The sequence below is a fragment of the Budorcas taxicolor genome, chromosome 6, assembly GCF_023091745.1.
Source record: "Budorcas taxicolor isolate Tak-1 chromosome 6, Takin1.1, whole genome shotgun sequence".
NCBI lineage: Eukaryota > Metazoa > Chordata > Mammalia > Artiodactyla > Bovidae > Budorcas > Budorcas taxicolor.
The window spans coordinates 103331249-103350355 of NC_068915.1; the positions used below are offsets into that span (position 1 = coordinate 103331249).

At 50.1% G+C, this 19107-nt stretch overlaps 2 protein-coding genes across 2 annotated transcripts in view; one reads left to right on the forward strand and one right to left on the reverse strand.

Moving 5' to 3' along the window:
- Window positions 1–7967, forward strand: part of CRMP1 (collapsin response mediator protein 1) — a 64298-nt gene extending 56331 nt beyond the window's left edge. The window contains exons 12-14 of the mRNA XM_052641974.1: window positions 4375–4554; window positions 5592–5757; window positions 7876–7967. Coding sequence (XP_052497934.1) covers window positions 4375–4554; window positions 5592–5757; window positions 7876–7967 — 438 coding nt within the window. The remainder of the gene's footprint in view (window positions 1–4374; window positions 4555–5591; window positions 5758–7875) is intronic.
- A 4833-nt stretch (window positions 7968–12800) lies between these two features.
- EVC (EvC ciliary complex subunit 1) overlaps window positions 12801–19107 on the reverse strand; it is an 89735-nt gene continuing 83428 nt past the window's right edge. Inside the window, exons 18-21 of the mRNA XM_052641848.1 lie at window positions 17383–17509; window positions 15956–16049; window positions 14780–14894; window positions 12801–14315 (exon numbers count right to left, since the gene is read on the reverse strand). Coding sequence (XP_052497808.1) covers window positions 14231–14315; window positions 14780–14894; window positions 15956–16049; window positions 17383–17509 — 421 coding nt within the window. The 3' untranslated portion in view covers window positions 12801–14230. The remainder of the gene's footprint in view (window positions 14316–14779; window positions 14895–15955; window positions 16050–17382; window positions 17510–19107) is intronic.

Below are 19107 nucleotides of genomic sequence, written 5' to 3' on the forward strand. Positions count from 1 at the left end.
AGGCAGTGGCCACGAAGAGTCCAAGGCGTAGTATTAACATCTGTTTGTAGAAAATCAATCTGATTATTTCCCTGAAGCCCTGAGTCCACACCTAAAAACCATCACAAACAATAAGGCTGATTCCAAATCAATATAAAGAATCGATACCTTCACTGTGAGGTAATTATAGAGCACTTGGAAAAACAGAATGGGAATCAAATTCTTGTTTTAATAATAGTCAAAACTGAAGAGTTCCAAAAATGCAATTTCTTCTATGCTAAAAAAAGATTCAATAGAATAAAAATATCCGTTCTTTCTAATTTAATCTATAAAGCTGAAGTCATCTTCTCATAAAAATAATGGAGTTGTTTTTTAACTAGAAAATCTGAGTTCCTGGATGGAAAATGTGAGAATAGCCAAAACATTTCTGAAAAAAATGAAAGAACCAGTGCTAATCAGCCCGGTTATTAAATCATATTATAAAGCTACAATCATCAAGATAGTGATATTCAGTTCAGTTCAGTCACTCAGTCGTGTCCGACTCTTTGCAACCCCATGAACCACAGCACGCCAGGCCTCCCTGTCCATTACCAACTCTCGGAGTTTACCCAAACTCATGTCCATTGAGTCGGTGATACCATCTAGCCATCTCATCTGCTGTCATCCCCTTGTCCTCCTGCCCTCCATCTTTCCCAACATCAGGGTCTTTTCAAATGAGTCAGCTCTTCGCATGAGGTGGCCAAAGTACTAGAGTTTCAGCTTTAACATCAGTCCTACCAATGAACACCCAGGACTGATCTCCTTTAGGATGGACTGGTTGGATCTCCTTGCAGTCCAAGGGACTCTCAAGAGTCTTTTCCAGCACCATGGTTTAAAAGCATCAATTCTTCTGTGCTCAGCCCTCTTTATAGTGCAACTCTCACATCCATACATGACTACTGGAAAAACCAGAGCCTTGACTAGACAGACTTTTGTTGGCAAAGTAGTGTCTCTGCTTTTTAATATGCTGTCTAGGTTGGTCATAACTTTCCTTCCAAGGAGTAAGCATCTTTTAATTTCATGGCTGCAATCACCATCTGCAGTGATTTTGGAGCCCAGAAAAATAGAATCAGCCACTGTTTCCACTGTTTCCCCATCTATTTCCCATGAAGTAATGTGACTGGATGCCATGATCTTCGTTTTCTGAATGTTGAACTTTAAGCCAACTTTTTCACTCTCCTCTTTCACTTTCATTAAGAGGCTCTTTAGTTCTTCACTTTCTGCCACAAGGGCAGTATCATTTGCACATACGCTTCCCTGGTGGCTAAGACGGTAAAGTGTCTGCCTACAATGAGGGAGACCTGGGTTCGATCCCTGGGTCGGGAATTTCCCCTGGAGAAGGAAATGGCAACCCACTCCAGTACTCTTATCTGGAAAATCCCATGGATGGAGGAGCCTGGTAGACTACAGTCCATTTGGTTGCAAACAGTCGGACATGACTGAGCAACTTCACTTCACTTCATCTGCATATCTGAGGTTATTGATATTTCTCCCGGCAATCATGATTCCAGCTTGTGCTTTATCCATCCTAGCATTTCTCACGATGAACTCTGCATAGAAGTTAAATAAGCAGGGTGACAATATACAGCCTTGATGTACTCCTTTTCCTATTTGGAACCAGTCTGTTGTTCTGTGTCCAGTTCTAACTGTTGCTTCCTGACCTGCATACAGGTTTTTCAAGAGGCAGGTCAGGTGGTCTGGTATTCCCATCTCTTTGAGAATTTTCCACAGTTTATTGTGATCCACACAGTTTGGTATTAGAGAAAGAGAAAAGAGAGCCACGTTATAGACTGACTACGTACAAGAATTTGATATCCAACAAAGGAGACAGTTGAAATTAGACAAAGACAGTTATTCAGTCAATTGTGTTTGAATACTTGGCTCATAGGGCTAGACCTCTACTGTATTCTTGACTGCAAGACAAACGGAAATGGGTCAAAGACTGAAATAAAGTGAAGCTATGAAAGGACTAGAATGATACCTATTTTTAAAAATGATCATTTTGAAGGTGGGAAGACCTAAGCAAGACACAAAACGTAGAAGCTATGAAGGAGAAGACTGGTCTGTTTGGCCACTGACTACATACAAATAAAACCAAGAAAAAAAAAAACCTTTATATTGCAGCAGGTAATAATACTTATTACTTTATATGCCATCTAAAGGCAGAAGATGAACAGGGGAAGTATTGGCAATACAAACAAAGGGAGAAAATCTTTTAAAGTATTTTAATTTTTATAATTTTTATTTCAAATTATGAAAGTATGGTAACAAGAGACTTGGAAAATACAGAGAAAAGGTTACATATAATTACACTATATATTACAATTATTTTTTTAAGTAGATAAATTAAGATTTGTAGTTGGATTTTCAATATCAAACTCTCAAAAATGAATAGAATGAATATACAGAGAAGTAGAAGGATATCATAGACCTGAAAACCACTATAAACTATTTCAACATAATTAAGATTTATACAATTTTCACACAACAGTAGGATACAAATTCTATTCAAGCTCTCACAGACAAGAAATTTTTTTAGCATTGACTATGTCCTTAGAAACCATTAAGGAAAATACCAAGAGCCTAACAGAACAAAGAGCGTAAAGCTCAGTGACATGAGAAGAAATATACAACGGGTTTCTATTCATTCAAAAACAGACCTGACCTTATGTGTAATTAACCAAATACAAATCATCGTAGTAAAATGTTTTCACCCGCACCAGTGACTGAGATGCAGGGGTTTACAAGGACAGAGATGAGGTCCGACAAGGAGGCCAACCGATTGATGGGGTTTCACTGGGAATGTAAATCAGTGCTGCCTTTTCGAAGGGCAAATCTAGGTTAAAATCCATTTATGCTTTGGCCCAAACACCATGTCGAGGAAGATGTTCACATATGCCTGTGTGGACACCCATGTGTATTTATCGTGCTTTTTAGCAAAAGCAGGGATATGACCCTCATGTTTGTCCCTGGAAACTGAATAAGTAAATGATATTATGTCCCTGGCCTGCTGTAGTCCCTGGGGTCACAGAGTCAGACACGACTGAGCGACTGAACCGAACTGATTATGTCCCTGGGGTGGAATCCAGTTCAGCATTTTAACGAATGTCAAGACATTTTTAACCCACGAGATGAGCTGACAGGAACATTCTCGGAGGTAAGAAGAAAAGCAAAACTGAAAAAACTGTGTACAGAGCACCTGGAACATGAGATAGTTGTTCACATATAGAAAATATCTGGGGGCCCAGAATGGACGTGACGACAGGTTATATACAATAGTCCTTTGTACGGTTTGAATTTTACTTTGTTCATATAGCACCTTTAAGTAATGCAGCAATTTTATTAGCTTCTAAAACTCTGTGTGGTTGTGGAAATTCCTTGGTGGTCCAGTGGTTCGGACTCTGCACTTTCACTGCCGAGGCTGTAGGTTTGATCCCTGGTTGGGGAACCGAGATCCCAGAAGCCACATTGTGTGGCCCAAAATTAAAAACTAACATTAAAAAGCAAAGCCAAAAAAGCCAAAACTCTATGTGGTTGTGAAATACAGAATGTGACATTGTGGGCAGTTTATCCTGAGCCTCAGAAGAATTCCCCGGTGGGGGAATGCCACTGTGAGGCAGGCTTCTCAGTCTGAGGGTGAAGACAGACCTGCTTTTTAAAATGATGTATCTTTTGTACAGTTGGAATTTTTACTGTCTACATGACCTACTTTTTGAATAATCAGAGAATGTGGCTGGTGTTAGTTATAGTCACTTTAGGAATTATGAAAGGCATGCGTTATGTTTTAAGGAAATGATTTGTCTTTCAAATTATTTTTTAAAAAGACAGAAAAGATAAAAATGACCTTCTCCAGTGCTGGGGGGGATTTCATAGACGTGAAATCACTAAATAGTCCCCTGTTGCTAATGTCATGTCATTTCATCTGATGCCTTCAGAAAATTATTTGGCAGTCTACAATGAATGCCTTTAAAAAGCTCATATCCCTGTGACCCAGTCATTTAATTTTAGGAAACTCTCCTAAAGAATGTTTTTAAAAATGAGACTCCAAAATGTCCGTGTTAGCCAGAGTGGCTGCATTTCCTAACTCCTGGGACCCCATTCACATTCAAGATCCTCAGAGGATATTAGTTAGATTATATAAAACCACCAGCAACATGAAAGGTTAACAGTGAGGGGCTGATTATACAAATGAGAGCATGCAAAGGAATATTACATGGCGCCAAGGTGTTTCCCAGAAAGAATAAACACTGGAAAATGCCTGTGATAGCCTGTGTAGCAGAATCGCCATCAGGATGAACAGGGCTCATGCAGAGAAAAGCCTGGGGAGCTGATTAAACCCGTGGTCTTGCCCTGCAGGCCGTGGAGTACAACATCTTTGAAGGCATGGAGTGCCACGGCTCCCCGCTGGTGGTCATCAGCCAGGGCAAGATCGTCTTCGAGGATGGCAATATCAACGTCAACAAGGGCATGGGCCGCTTCATTCCCAGGAAGCCCTTCCCCGAGTACCTCTACCAGCGTATAAGGATCCGGAACAAGGTGATGGTCCAGGGCCTCTGCCTGAGCCTCCCCTTCCTCCTGTGCAGCAGGAGGGAGCCGAGGACTGGGGTCGCGGCGCCATCACCTGTGCAAGGGAGGAGGGAAGCGGGTTGAGGCTGGGGCGCTGTCACTGACTCACACTGGGGACCTGCTTGTGTCACTGGCCACACGCTGTCTCCCAGGACCTAGGGCAGACTCTCACAGACCCCTGAGCGGCTCTGAGCCCACTGGTGGGCTCCCAGCCTCCCACCTGAGCCCCTGCAGGTTTTAGCTTCTCTGCTCAGGGCTCTGTCCCCTGGGGCAGCCCTCAACCCATGCAGAGGGCTGGGGTCCTTGGCCCATTCACTTCTGGGTCCCAGCAGAGGTTTGTGTCTGCAGTTGCTCTGAGCCAGCTGCCGTTAGGTGTGACCCTCTCATCCTTTCTCCATCCGTCTGGGATCACCTTCCAAACAAACTACCCAACATCCCCTAATCCACAGTGAAGACAGGCCCTCGGATGCCCCCAGTCCTCGGTTCAGGGGTCCTCGTGGGGGTGTCAGGGAAAGTGTTTTCCTCTTGGAAATGGCTTTGGAGTTCTGCAGGAAGCTGTGTGTGTGTGTATGCATGTGAGTGCGTGCATGCCTGTCTTTATATGAATGTGTGTTAGATTGTACGTACGCATGTGTGATGTGTGCATTAAATGTGTGTTAGTGTATGTATGTAGGCATGCACGTACATGTGTAAAATTGTGTGTATGCATGTGGCATGTGTATTATGCATGTTAGTTGGTATCCAGGCTTGTGTGTGTGTATATACACATATGTGTGAATTATGTGTATGTGGAGTGGGGGTGTATGGTGTGTGCATGCATATGCATGTGTGTGTGTGTGTATTTAGGTATGCCGGTGGATGTGAATGTGTGCCTGTGTGTGGCGCATGTGCAAGCATGTGTGTGCACACTTGTGAGTATTCCCAGGGAGACCACAGGTCACTCTCCTGCACGTTGGAATGCATATGTACATCTTGTCAATCAATTGCTCTTCTCACCCTTCTCTCAGGTTTCTGGGTTGCAAGGGGTTCCCAGGGGCATGTATGACGGGCCTGTGTACGAGGTGCCAGCCACACCCAAATATGCAACTCCCGCTCCTTCTGTCAAATCCTCGCCTTCCAAACACCAGCCTCCACCCATCAGAAACCTCCACCAGTCCAACTTCAGCTTATCAGGTGAGAAGCTACAGCAGCCAAGGGTCCGCACCCTGCAGTGGCTCCCAGCGCCCGGAACTCCTGAGAAACAGACCCACAGCCTCAGACACCCAAGGAACCAAAGATGGGAGTGGGGGAATCCCCTCCTCCCTTCCTCCCGGGGTTGTGCAGAAAGCAGAGGGGGTCCATGGGGGCAGCATAGAGGTACATGACCCTGGTTTATGAAGAATCTGCTTAAATTGTCCATGTGCTTGTCCTTAATGCACTTGGGTCCACCATGAAGCTGAGCATGGAGGGGAAGTCACAGTAGCTGCCTTTGCTGGGTGTATCTTCTGGGTCAGATCTTTAGCTAGTCCCATCCATGGTGGTTTATCACACGCTCATGACTGTTTCAGCCTCACAGCAGCCCTGTGTGTAGAGTCATATTATTCACACTTATTTAAGGAGGAAATGAAGGCCCCAAAACATTCAGTGTCAAAATGCCAGGGCTTGATGCTCAGCGAATGTGTGTGGACAAAAATCAAGTTCCTGCAGTCCCTCAGCCTTTCCGAAGGCTCTTGGGATGCGTGTCTGCAGTTTCATCAGCTCACCACACGAGGGCAGGCGTGCATGTGTTGGGACCTTGGAATTTTGATTGAGGCGTTAGCATGGGTTACTTGCTGTGCCAGGTACTAGGAAGATGATGATGAATAAGACATGGGTGGGCAGCCTCCGTCCAGTCCAGAGGTTGGCAGACTTTTTCTTAAAAGGCCAGATAGTAAATATTTTAAGTTTTGTGAGCGAAGAGGCAAAATCTAAGACCATTAAAAAATGCAAAAACTATTCTTAGTTCATGGGCTGTACAAAAACAGAGCTGAGTTTTGTCAGTGGGCTGACTTGTGGTCCAGCAGGAGTGAAGGGCAGTTAAATAGAAAGGCAATATGGTTGGCAAAAGGGAGAATGGAAGGACAGAGAGAAGATACCAGTTTAAATACCAGTTTAAATTGTGGGGGTGACCACCTACCACAATAATTCAGGGATCATGCAATGGGGGACATGAATTAAGGGGTCCCTCAATCCAGACCTTCTTGCCTTCCCTGAGCCCATTTGTTCTGGAAGGAAAATCTTCTGACCAGACCCTCCCCACAATACTCCTCCTCCCCAGCATTATCCAGCTTTTAATATTTACTTAATACATATTCATTGAGTGCCGGCACAGCTTAGTGCTGGAATTTTAAATCTTTAACTGCAAGAGAATGCATGAGATTGGAACGGACTGTTAGCTTTGCAGATTTAAAACAAAAAAGGCTGTCCCTACCTCCATGCAGATCTGCCTGTGGCAAATGGGGTGGGTAAATCCAGCTCTGAGTGTTCACACACAGGCACACATGCATGCCCACACATGTGCCCCCACACGTAACACATAAAACACCTTGGGAACATTGGACTTTGGGGATGGACCACTTGGGGCTAGAATTCGGGCTTTTCTGCCCTCCGGTGGTGCCCCTACAATGGGTGACCTGAGCCTCAAATTCGTCATCTGTAAATTGGGGGTAAAACAACACCCCTTTCACAGGACTGCTCTGCGCCCTGAACTCAACAACATATGCTTAAGCACCAAGTCTGTGCCTGCACATAGTAGGCAATCAATAATTATTTGTCCCCCTATTTTAGGCTTCCCTGATAGCTCAGTTGCTAAAGAATCCACCTGCAAGGCAGGAGACGCCTGGTTCGATTCCTGGGTTGGGAAGATCCACTGGAGAAGGGATAGGCTACCCACTCCAGTATTTCTGGCCTGGAGAATTCCATGTACTGTATAGTCCGTGGGGTCGCAAAGTCAGACACGATTGAGCAACTATCCCTTTCCCCTGTTGCAAGAACATGAGGCCAGACAAGAAAAGAGAACAGAGTGGTCAGTGCTGCAGGAGGGTGGCCCCGGGACCTCGTGGGGCATAGAAGAGAGAGCACTGGACCCCGTGGAGGTCAGGGAGCCTTCCCAGCGGTCACCCTGGACTGCAGGGTCGGGAGGATGGAGGGCTGGTCAAGACAAGGGCTGCATGTCCCAAGGGCCTGACATGGGGACATGACACGAGAGGGCATGAACAGCCGGCGGAGCTGGTGTCCACAGATCTCCGAGTGACTGGCCGTGTCTCTCCCCAGGCGCCCAGATAGATGACAACAACCCGCGGCGCACCGGCCACCGCATCGTGGCGCCCCCTGGCGGCCGCTCCAACATCACCAGCCTTGGGTGAAGGCGCTGCAGGGATGAGCCAGAGTGAAGGATTCTGGGAAGGACGTCCATCCCTTACCCTGTCAGTGTTCGGAAGCCCACAGTTGTGTTTGGTACTGATGGAGGGGGGAGGGAGATGGAATGATGTTCTTTCCCTTTTTTTGGTTTAGGAAGAAGTGGTACTAGTGTGGTGTGTTTGCTTGGAAATCCCCTGCCCACAGTCGTGTGTTCATCTGAGTCCACCTCAGAGCATGGCGTCTCCACAGGCCCCTCCTTAGTGAACACAGGTTCTGACCTTGTCTTGTACTGTTCCCTCCCACTCCTGACGCCACGGGCTCCATGGTTCTCCGAGTGGTTCCCTTGCACCCCTCTAGCTGTTCTAGGATAGTTGATGCATGTTACTAAGTTATGTATGCGAGTCCGTGCGTGCGTCTGATGGAAGACGGCCCGAAGACCCAGGTAGACAGACACGAAGCCCAGACCTCAAGCCCCCGCGGGGGGCAACTCCAGATCTCTCCTCATAAGGAAAGTATGTCCTCATCGGCCCACCCCCCACACCCCCGGTGAGATCCTGGGTGGGTTCTCCCAGCCGAGAGAGCCCCCCACGCCCACCTGCTTACCGAGAAGCATCATCCGCGTCCTGTGTCAGGAACCCTGGTCTCCGTGGCGCCGGTAGCTCGCCATGTCTTTCCGGTCCGTGTGTGTCCTTCCAGCCAGCTCCAGACTGCAGGCCGAGCCAGGTTCACCCTCAGAAAGGGGTCTCCCGCCCGCATTCAGGGCTGAGGACGGTGGGGCCACGGCTGCTCCCGGTGCCCGTGTCCTGGTCCCTCCAAGGCGGATGATGGAGCAGTCAGATTTTTAAAGTTTTTGTACATAGTTTTCCTTTGTAATCACTCCCATTTTTACTTAACGACTGACTTATTGTGACTCTTATTTCTGAATTCAAAGCTTGTGAGAAAATAAAATCAATGGCCCATTCCCGGACTGGGGTGTTGGCATTTAAGTGGCGGCTGGTTGGGTGCACATGCTTGGACCTTCCCCTCATGGTAACCAGACAGCGGTGCTTACTTTAACAAGGACTCGTTAGGTGGTGGGGGACACAGAGGAGGGAGCAGAGGGAGCTGGCTGTGATTTGGGGAGTGTTCGATCCTGAGACCAAGGACGGGAAGAGGAGGATGGCTGGCAAAGGGCCGACTTCTCTGGTGCAGACACTCCCACTGTAGCCAGTTTCAAGCTAAACCAACACGAAGCCCGCGAGTCTGCAGGCCACACACTGTAGGTTGGCTCCGGGGCACGGTGCTATGGTACCCGTCCCAGCAAAGATGGTCGCTCCTGTGCCAACTCCCCTGCACTGGGACATGCTCAGGCCAGGGGACCCAACACAAACGTGTTGCATAGCACCTGGCCCCGGGACACCAGAGCCGCCCTGCAGTATGGGTTGCGGTGTGTACAGAGGGCCAGTGCATTCAGAATCGTTGGCTTCAAGTTCTCCTCCAGGGACTTCAACTCATGAAGCAAGAGAGCAAAAAGAGGATTCCTGAACAAAAAGGCTTCTACTAAACTGAAATTCCCCTCCTCCCTCCCTCCCTTTGTACTTCCACCAAGTATCTAAGGAGTGCCTGCTTTGAACTAGGCATCGTGCTAGTGAGGAGAATGCAGTGGGTATATATTAGAGGGGGAAGGTCAGGTATTATTACCCAAACTACACACCATGCCAGCTGCTGTAAAGGAGGCATTTTGCAAGGAGCAGAGAGTGCTTATCTCCCACTTCTTGTGTCCCCACAGAAGGAGAGGTGCCCACTCTCTGGGGCCGGGGGGGGGCGGGGAACAGGGAGGCTCTCGGCCTCTTCCTCACTCATTCTCCCCCAGTGGAGGGAGAAACTACCTGATTTCTTCTCTGAGCTGAGCATGCTAACTGGCTCCCTTCCTCCATCCATGGAGATGACTGGCTTTAAGAAACATACTCCTCAGATGTGAATTTACCACAAAGTTGGTGATGTTCACCAGGGGACCCTGGGAGGCTGTGGGTTTGTCTGGGATCTGGGTTAGGGCAGGTTGAGTTGTGTTCAGTGGGGATGGGCATATGTGCAGTGGAGGTATCTTCAGCCATCCCGGCACAAATGGCCACTCCCGTGCCAACTCCCCTGCATTGTGACCTGGAGCTCAGGCCAGGGGACCCAACACAAACATGCCCCGTAGCACCTGGCACCAGAAGTGCACCCAGACGGGAAGTGTGCCCAGCAAGGAGGAGAGGCAAGCGTTGCAGAGCCAGAGGCTGGTCTGTGGACATCTCAGCCGTCAGATGCAGCAGTAAGTGGAGCAACATTAGGACAAAGAATTAGAGGAGAGGTTAGGCAATTCATTGACGTAAAAAATTACTTTTTTTTTTTGTATTTGTGATTCTGTGGAATTCATTAAGTTTTAAAAGTATAATTTGTTCTGATGTTCTCTCATTCTGAATATATATTCACTTAGTATCTTTTGTAATTTTATTGGCTTTTTTATGAAACTCCCAAATACACAAGTTCCAGACACCCTCCCATCTCTCCACCCCATCCCTAATCCCTGCCAAATCTGGGTCCCCTTGCCACTCCTCTTATTGTTGTGGGGGTGACCCCATGGAAGAGGCTTGTGACTGGGGCCATGTCTGTGTCTATAGAAGGAAGGAGTGGGCAGGTTTAGTTAGGGGAATGTAGGAACAGGCTCTTGTGGACACCGAGTCCCCAGTTTGGCTTCACCAATTACAAAGCTGATATGCAGATGTGTGTACTGCTTTGCCTCTATCTCAGCTGGTTCCAAACTTGGATGAGAAATAGAGTGTTATCTACCACCATCCTCTCTCCCATCCCAGCAACAAAAAGCAGAGACAGTTCTTAAGAGTAAAAGAGGAAGGTCTGATATTGTCAAGGAGGGCAGGGGAAACTCTTGGAAGTTGTGAGCCCTGTTGAGATGTCAGCATGGCTAGGAGCTAATGAGGCAAAGGGGATGGGAGGCGGAAGTGTTCCTGGCAGAATGTCATGTGGCAAGGCCATGTGGTAGGCAGGGGGTGTGGCCTGCATGAGGCCAAGAGAGGAGACAGGCTGGATGCTGGGTGAGGCAAGGGCATCAGCTGGGCTGAGGGGTGGCTATCACCAGACTTCACCAGACCCATGGTCTATGTCAAAGACTGTTTTTTTTTTTTTTCCTCCTAAGAGCAAGGGATCGCCACTGAAGAGCAGCAGTCTGATCTGTGTTTTAGGAAGTGTGGACAGATTAGAAAAGGGTGGTCCAGGGCAGAGGGAAGAGCAGGAGCAGTTAGGAAGGAGGCTTCTATAACAGCAGCAAGATCAGCCCTCAGGTGATGAGAACAAGACAGACCCCAGGCTGGCTGGAGGAATCCTAGGAGTCTGTTGACCTTGTATACCCCTTGGCTTCATCCCAGCAACTCAGCTACTACTAAGTCAATTCAGTCGTGTCCGACTCTGTGCAACCCCATAGACGGCAGCCCACCAGGCTCCCCCGTCCCTGGGATTCTCAAGGCAAGAACACTGGAGTGGGTTGCCATTTCCTCCTCCAATGCATGAGAGTGAAAAGTGAAAGTGAAGTCGCTCAGTCGTGTCCGACTCTTAGCGACCCCATGGACTGTAGCCCACCAGGCTCCTCCATCCATGGGATTTTCCAGGCAAGAGTACTGGAGTGGGGTGCCATTGCCTTCTCCGAGCAACTCAGCTGAGAGGCTAAATCTGCACAAAAATTAATCCACTAAACTTGTCATTATACTATCCCTCATGAACCCCCTTCCATTTCAGCTCCTTCCATCACTGTAACCACCCACATCCTGTAAGAGCTGGGGACACAACCCAAACGGAGGGAGGGTGGCTGAGATGTGTTCCCCGGGGCCTTCTGGCCGCTCCTCTCTCCCCTGGCCGGGGGTGAGCAGCTCATGCAGCTCAGTGTCAGGCCTGAAAGCCCTCCTCCACACCTGGCTGTCCCACCTGCACCCACCATCGCGGGTCCTGGGGCTTCCAGAGGTCCATGTTCCATTGTGATCACAGAGGCAATTCCATTATGAAAGACACTCCCAGAGTCAATTTGGGATGTAATGGAAACAGACACAGCCCACAAGCCTTCATGGAGAGTAATGTGCCCCACACTGTGCCAAGCAGCCCAGCAGCCTGCGACATGTGACATATTCCCTTGGGCTAAGGAAGCTCCATTTAAGCAAAATCATCACCCATGCAAGATTGGTGGAGGTTGCTTTGCTGCTCATGATCTTCTGAGGATTCTGGTGCTGCCAGGGCGTCTGCAGTTACCAAACCCTCGTCATCAAATCAGACATTCCCAACATAGGAGGCATTTGCCTCCAGACTACCTCTGGGCACAGGACGCACGTGACAAAAGCAATTTCTATGTAAACCAGGTTCTCAGAAGACTGCAGGAAGGAAGCCATCGCTTGTTACAAGACTGCAGAATAAGGTAATTTTTATTTAGCCACAAGAGGGAGCTGCTGGTTAATTTTGGAACTCCACTGGGTGCCCGCCCAGTTAGGATTTGAGGATGCTCTGATGGTAGATATCCGTAACAAATGATGTAACTAGCATGGATTCCTTCTTCTGTTAAGGAGCTGCTCTTTCCTGACTAAGAGAGACTAACCTGGGTCTTAAGAAATATAAATTCAGACCACAGATGGTCGGTCCAGAAAATCCCTGAGACCGGAGCTCCTAGAACCTGAAGCCCACTGTGTACTGGGAATTCATGGAAATGCTAAACTCTCATCCCAGACACACATGGGACTGGCGCCCTCTGCCTTAGGTCAGAGGATGATGCCGACCCCCCCCCCCCCCCAACCCCCCAGGAAACATCTGGTGGAGTTTGGAGACACATTTTGTTGACACAGTTGGGAATGTTCCCACAATATGGGTAGAGGCCACATGTGTGCCAAGTCTCTTCAGTTATGCTCAACTCTTTTGCGACCTGTGGACCACAGCCTGCCATCCTCCTCTGACCATGGGATTCTCTAGGCAAGAATACTGGAGTGGGTTGCCATGCCCTTCTCCAGGGGATCTTCCCGACCCAGGGATCGAACCGGCATCTCTTGGGACTCCTGCATTGGCAGGTGGGTTCTTTGATGATGCTAAACATGCCATAATACACAAGATAGCCCCCATCTCCAAAGAATTTTCTCACCTCAAATGTCCACAGTGCCAAGACCGAGAATCCCTGATTTCAATGAAAAGATCAATTTTCTTTCTAGGCGGGAATGGCCTCTCCTGGCAGTGGTTGGTCTGGAAGCTTCTGGATATTCCCAGCTCTGGGAGAAGCATTTCTCCTTAGGGGAAGGCAGCTGTCTAGCAGAAAGCCTGACGGTTCTCAGAAGTCTTCAGGGTGGGCAAGGCCTCCCTGCATGCGTGCTCAGTCACTCAGTCGTATCTGACTCTTTGCAACCCCATGGACTGTAGCCTGCCAGGCTCCTCTGCCAGGCTCCTCTGTCCATGGGAATTCTTCCAGGCAAGAACATGGAGTGGGTTGCCATTTCCTACTCCAGGGTAGGGCCCCCTACCTAGCGCTTTAAATGTCTCCAACAGAAGATACTGCTGCAGGTGCCATTATGCCTGTATGGGTCCTTGAGTCCCTAAGGTGGGTGAGGACAGGCCCACAGGCGAGGGGTTCCATGGTCTATGTCATGAGACCTGAGACTCAGATCCCCTTATGGAGACCAGTCCAGAGCTGCTGGCTGAGCCCAAAGAAGGGACTGGGTCCTGATGAGAATCCGGGTTGGCCAGTGTCACGGTGCATGGGACAGAGGGAGTGGGGGTGACGAAGGTGCAGGAGAAAAGCCCTCGCCCAGAAAACACCATCAACACCTGGTGACCCTTCACCAGCGGCAGAACTCCACGGGGCGGCTGGAGAGCAGAGGGCCCCAGACGGGACTGAGGCCACCCAGCCTCGGTGAGGGCAGGTCTGGGGGGCATCAGCACTTGGCAGAATGGGAGTTTATAGAGGGTCACGAAGGAAGGGCTCCCCAAGGAACCGAGCCACGTCTCAAAGCCGAGGGGACACAAAAACTTGAAAAGATGTGTTCCCAACACTGGGAGCTTGTCACTTTCGCAGGCGGTAGGGTCCGCCTTACTCTTTTAGGCGTTTCCTGGGACTCTGCCATCCATTCTCCAGCCCCGCACAAGCCGGTGGGCAGAGGGAAGACCCCATCATCCCCCCACCCCCGGGGTGGCGAATCCTCCTGGGGGAGGGGCAAGCGGGCTTCAGAGAATGCCCGGGTCTTCAGGGCCCATCCCGAGCAGCCTTAAGCTACAGGTGGTTTCTTCTCTTTAGCATCTTCTTGGAATTCTCGCCATCACCAACTTCACTTTCTTGCTGGCTCAGCCTTTTGCTGCTTAAAAATAGGGAAGAAATGCAGTTGGTCAGAACAATGATTCCAGGTCTGTTGTGGTGCAGCCATGCATCCAACCTGATCATGTGAAAAGGCAGTGATGGGCTGTCAAAGCATGTTGACATGGGCTGTTAAGAAACAAAACTCCTAGCTCCCCTGTGCTCGGTGGGAGGCCATCCGAGCACCACAAAGAACAAGAAATCCACGCTCAGGACTGTGGTGCCCCAGGACGGATCCACCCTACCGCCAATCCTGAAGTGTCTAAACCCAGTGGCCCTGGTGAGGCCTGGGATTGCTGGCTATTCTGGGTGGATGCTGATGGATCATGGCTAACGCAGCCAAACTAGACACTAACAGCACCACCAAGACTTCCCGTCATCACCCATCAGCTCTTGGACCTGAGTCAACACCTGCAAGAGATGCTGGTTTTCCCGCCCAGGTTTAGACCAACAAGGGCCCCATTGTACCTGAGCGATCCTGACGTGGGGTCCCCCAAGGCAGGGTCATCATCTTGGGGACCCCCAGTGTCCCCTCTCTCTCGGGGTGCTGGCTTCTTCCTTTTGGTCCTCAAGGGCTTCTCTGCTGAAGACACGTGAACCAGACGTTGGCTCGGGTAGTTTCTCTTGGCCTCGCTTCACCGCAGCCTGGCACTCTTTGGGGAGCTCTGGGGGCCAAGTGCATTTGGTACCTACTGCTCTTAGACCTGCTTAACTCACAAGGAAACTGAGATCTCGTGGGAGGTGAGAGCTTGCCCAAACCCACATGGCCAGGAGGTGGCCGAGCCTAGATTCAAACTCAGTCAGTCAGGCTCCTGCTGTGTTTATCCCACACCCAGCTAGCCTGGCAGCTTCCCAAAGCAGTGAGAACCTGAGAACACAGCGCTGGCACTGTAGCTTTTAATAGCCTCCTGTGATCTGTGATCTCTTTTTCTAAAGCGTTTCCCCAAATTTTTGAATTTTGTTTTGTTTTTTGCCCATGCCACGCAGCAAGGGGTTTCGCTGGTGGCTCAGACGGCAAACAATCTGCTTGCAATGCAGAAGACTCAGGTTTGATCCCTAGGTGGGGAAGATCCCTTGGAGAAGGGAATGGCACCCCTCTCCAGTATTCTTGCCTAGAGAATCCCCATGGACAGAGGAGCCTGGTGGGCTATAGTCCACAGGGTGGCAAAGAGTCGGACACGACTGAGCACATATATCCCTCCCTCCTCCACACAGCATGTGGGATCTTAGTTCCCTGACCAGGGATCGAACCCACGCCCCCTGCCTGGGAAGTGCAGAGCCTTAACCAGTGGACTGCCGGGGAAGTCCCTGGCCTTCTGATTTTACACACCTCCTTCTTGCCACAACACCTGTGATGTCACTGGAGTTTCCACTGGCAGGGGGAGAAAGACTAATGATTCCCATTTCACAGATGGGGAAATGGAGTCAGAGATGAGAGTCGACTGCTGAGCGGACTTATAGCAGGTTGGAGGGCCAGGGGTCCAGCAGGCATCCTAGCCTAGCCTGCTCATCTACAGACAGGACACAAAAGCCCAGAGAGGGTACACGTGGTGCTGAGGCCACACACCGGTTGGGGGCAGACCTGGGGGCTAGAACCTATATTCCTGCTCAGCCAGCCTGCAGGGCGCTCCTCCTATGACTCACCTGAGAGCCCACGTTTATTTGAAAATAGTTTGCTTTCCGCAAGAGGTACCCGGGCCAATGCTGCCAGCTCTGAGATGAAGTTCTGTTCAGCTTCCTGGATGCGAAGAGAGAGGGTCAGTGGGGCCTCCCTCTGCCGTGCTCCACCTCTAAAGCCCCTTCCATCAGATCGAGGTGGATGCGCTCAGAGTGGAGACAGGACAGCATTCCCACGTGGAGCGGTCTCTGTCTCCCCGAGAAGCATCCTGAGAGGCCTGGAGCGGCCGAGGCACGTGGGATGCAGGGGCAGCTGGCCATCTGTCCTCACTCACTCGGGCTGTGGGTCCCACTTTACAGATGAGAATACTGAGGTGTGAGGGACTCCGTGAAGGCAGCACAGAACCAGGATCTAACCCCACCCACCCCCCCCCCCCGGCCAGATCCCTTGGGGCCTCAGTTTCCCCACCTGTAAAATGCCAGGGGTAACCCACTCTTGGCTGTAGATGAACGTAAGGCCCTCAGCTCAGGGACTATCTACAGGAGACCCTCAGGGAATAGGGGTCACCACCCTGGCTGTCATATAACTGCTGTAGCCACACTTGCTGGTGAATACTCAGATGGGTCAACACTGTGCTCAGCACTCCCTTTCTGGAATATCTGATTTCTTTTTAAGGGCAGCTGCTTTGCTTTATCGGAGAAGGCAATGGCACCCCACTCCAGTACTCCTGCCTGGAAAATCCCACGGAGGATGAGCCTGGTAGGCTGCAGTCCATGGGGTTGCTAAGAGTCGGACATGACTGAGCAACTTGACTTTCACTTTTCACTTTCATGCACTGGAGAAGGAAATGGCAACCCACTCCAGTGTTCTTGCCTGGAGAATCTCAGGGACGGGGGAGCCTGGTGGATTGCTGTCTATGGGGTCGCACAGAGTCGGACACGACTGAAGCGACTTAGCAGCAGCAGCTTTGCTTTATAGCCGTACCTTATCATCTCACACTGAGGAGATTTTTCTGGGGTGAAATACCCACTTTACATCATGAACTATGAGCGTCCTGGATATTCTAGATAAAGTGCAAGCCTCGGGCCCAGCAGCGCTGCCTGAATGATGCTAAGGTCAGCCTTAACACCGAGATGGGGGTGGCGATTCGCATACAAGGGAGATGCTCATTCTTTTCAGCTCAACAGACAAAGCTGATAAGTGGTCCGGGCCTGGCCCCAGGCTGGGCGCTGCAGACCCCGGGGGAATCGAAGTTCATAATCGAGCTGCAAGGCCGATGCGTCATTAGCCCAGGAGACTCGTGGAGGCTGAGGGGCTCCGGAGCGGGTGTGTGGTTCCCAAGAAGGCTCCTGTGCCTTCGTGACGAGTCACGTGACCACGAGCTTGGCCTTTCACTATTTCCACTCCCCTGTAAACCACTGCCCACATGGCACAGGTGCGTTTTCACAAGTACCTGTAGCTGGGTCTCAAGCTGGGTTTCCAGATGGTCCATGACCCTCGCCTTCCGCCTCCGCGCGTCGCGGCGGCTCCGCTGGTGCGCGCTGAACTGAGCCAGGAACTTTTTCTGCTGCGCCAACATCCTGCGGGGGGAAGGAACGCAGCCGTCAGCGCTGCCCTGCCGGCGGGTTCACCAGACCCAGCGCGACCCTCCCGCCAGGACCTGCTGAATCAGCGGAACTAGTGACTGATAGCCGAGCCCTCGGGGAGAATAGAGAGGCATGATTTACCATGGCGGCAGAATTTACCGAAGCCACGCGAGACGCAGTTGCAGCTCGACTCCCTCTGCCCCGCGACTGACTCATCAGAAACACAGATGCGCTCTGATGAACACTAGGGAGTTTACAGTCTCACAGACAGATTTTTCACTTGATCTTCAGGGTGGTTTGGTGACATCCGCGGGACAGAGAGGAGAAAAGCTCAGGAGAAGCTCAGAGGGCCGGGGTGGTGGTGGAGAGACCCTGAGTCCCACACCTGCAAAGAGTTTGGGCTGCAAGTGGCATCTTCGTAGGAGAAAAAATCATTTAATTCCGGGGTGTGGCGAGGGTGGGGAGTGGGTGAGATGGTCCCCTGAAAGGACCCATCTTTGTTTAAAATGTCAGAATTGCCCTAGCTCCTCCCTCTAAAACAGAAGGCTGTTTCCCAGAAGGCAGAGTCTGAGAAGTCCTGAATAGGACAGCCTCATTACTGGGAGTGGCAGAGGCCAGAGCTGGGGCTGAAGCAAGGAGCAGAGACCCCCTCCCCTCCTCAGCAGACCTTCCTCTGGTCCTCAGCAAAGGGGAACATTCAATTCCACCCACCCTCTTTCCACAATTGTTCTCTGCCGTTGTCTTTTCCTTCTTATGACTGGTTTTCTGAGAGGCACTGAACTTCTAGAGCTGAAGGCAGAAGACACCTTTAGCATCAGCTGTCCATGGATTGTATCTGAAGGCACAAAATTCCACCAGCTCTTGCTCCATGCCCTTCTTTCTACCAGTAATATCTTTCCCTCTTTTTTTGCTTTTTCTGGTAAACTCCTATTCATCCTACAAGACCCTATCATCCATCCTTCCATCCACTCATTCACTGATTCACAGAATTATTTCTAGACTTCCAGGTGTGATGCTGGGTTTTGAATAGCAGACTCATAATCTCTGCCCTTATAGGCCCCTACTTTGAGCTGAGGGAAGGGAGAGATATCAAACAAGTAACTATGATGCAGCTGAGGTCAGGGCTCTGTAGTGTGGTCTCTCTCACACCTTCAAATAGGCTGCGTTACTTTGCTGGGGCTGCTCTAACAAATGACACCAAACTAAGCGGCTTCTAACAACAGAATCTATCTTCTCATGGAAAAGCCCAGAAATCTTCAGTCAAGGAGTCGACAGGGCTGTGCTCCTCATGGAGGTTCTAGAGGAGAACCTGTTCCCTGCCTCTTCTGGTGCCTGCCGGCACCCCTTGGCTTGCGGCTGCATCACTCCAGTCTGCCCCTGTCGTCACATCATCTTCTCCATGTGTGGTCAAATGTCCCCCTGCTTCCCTTGCCATCAGCCAGAGTGATGGCCTCATCTCAAGATCTTTAACATAAATGACATCTGCAACAACCCTTTTTCCAAGTAAAGTCACATGTATGGGTTCCAGCTGGGCTTCCCAGATGGCTCTAGCGGTAAAGAACCCACCTGCCAATGCAGCAGGCCTAAGAGAT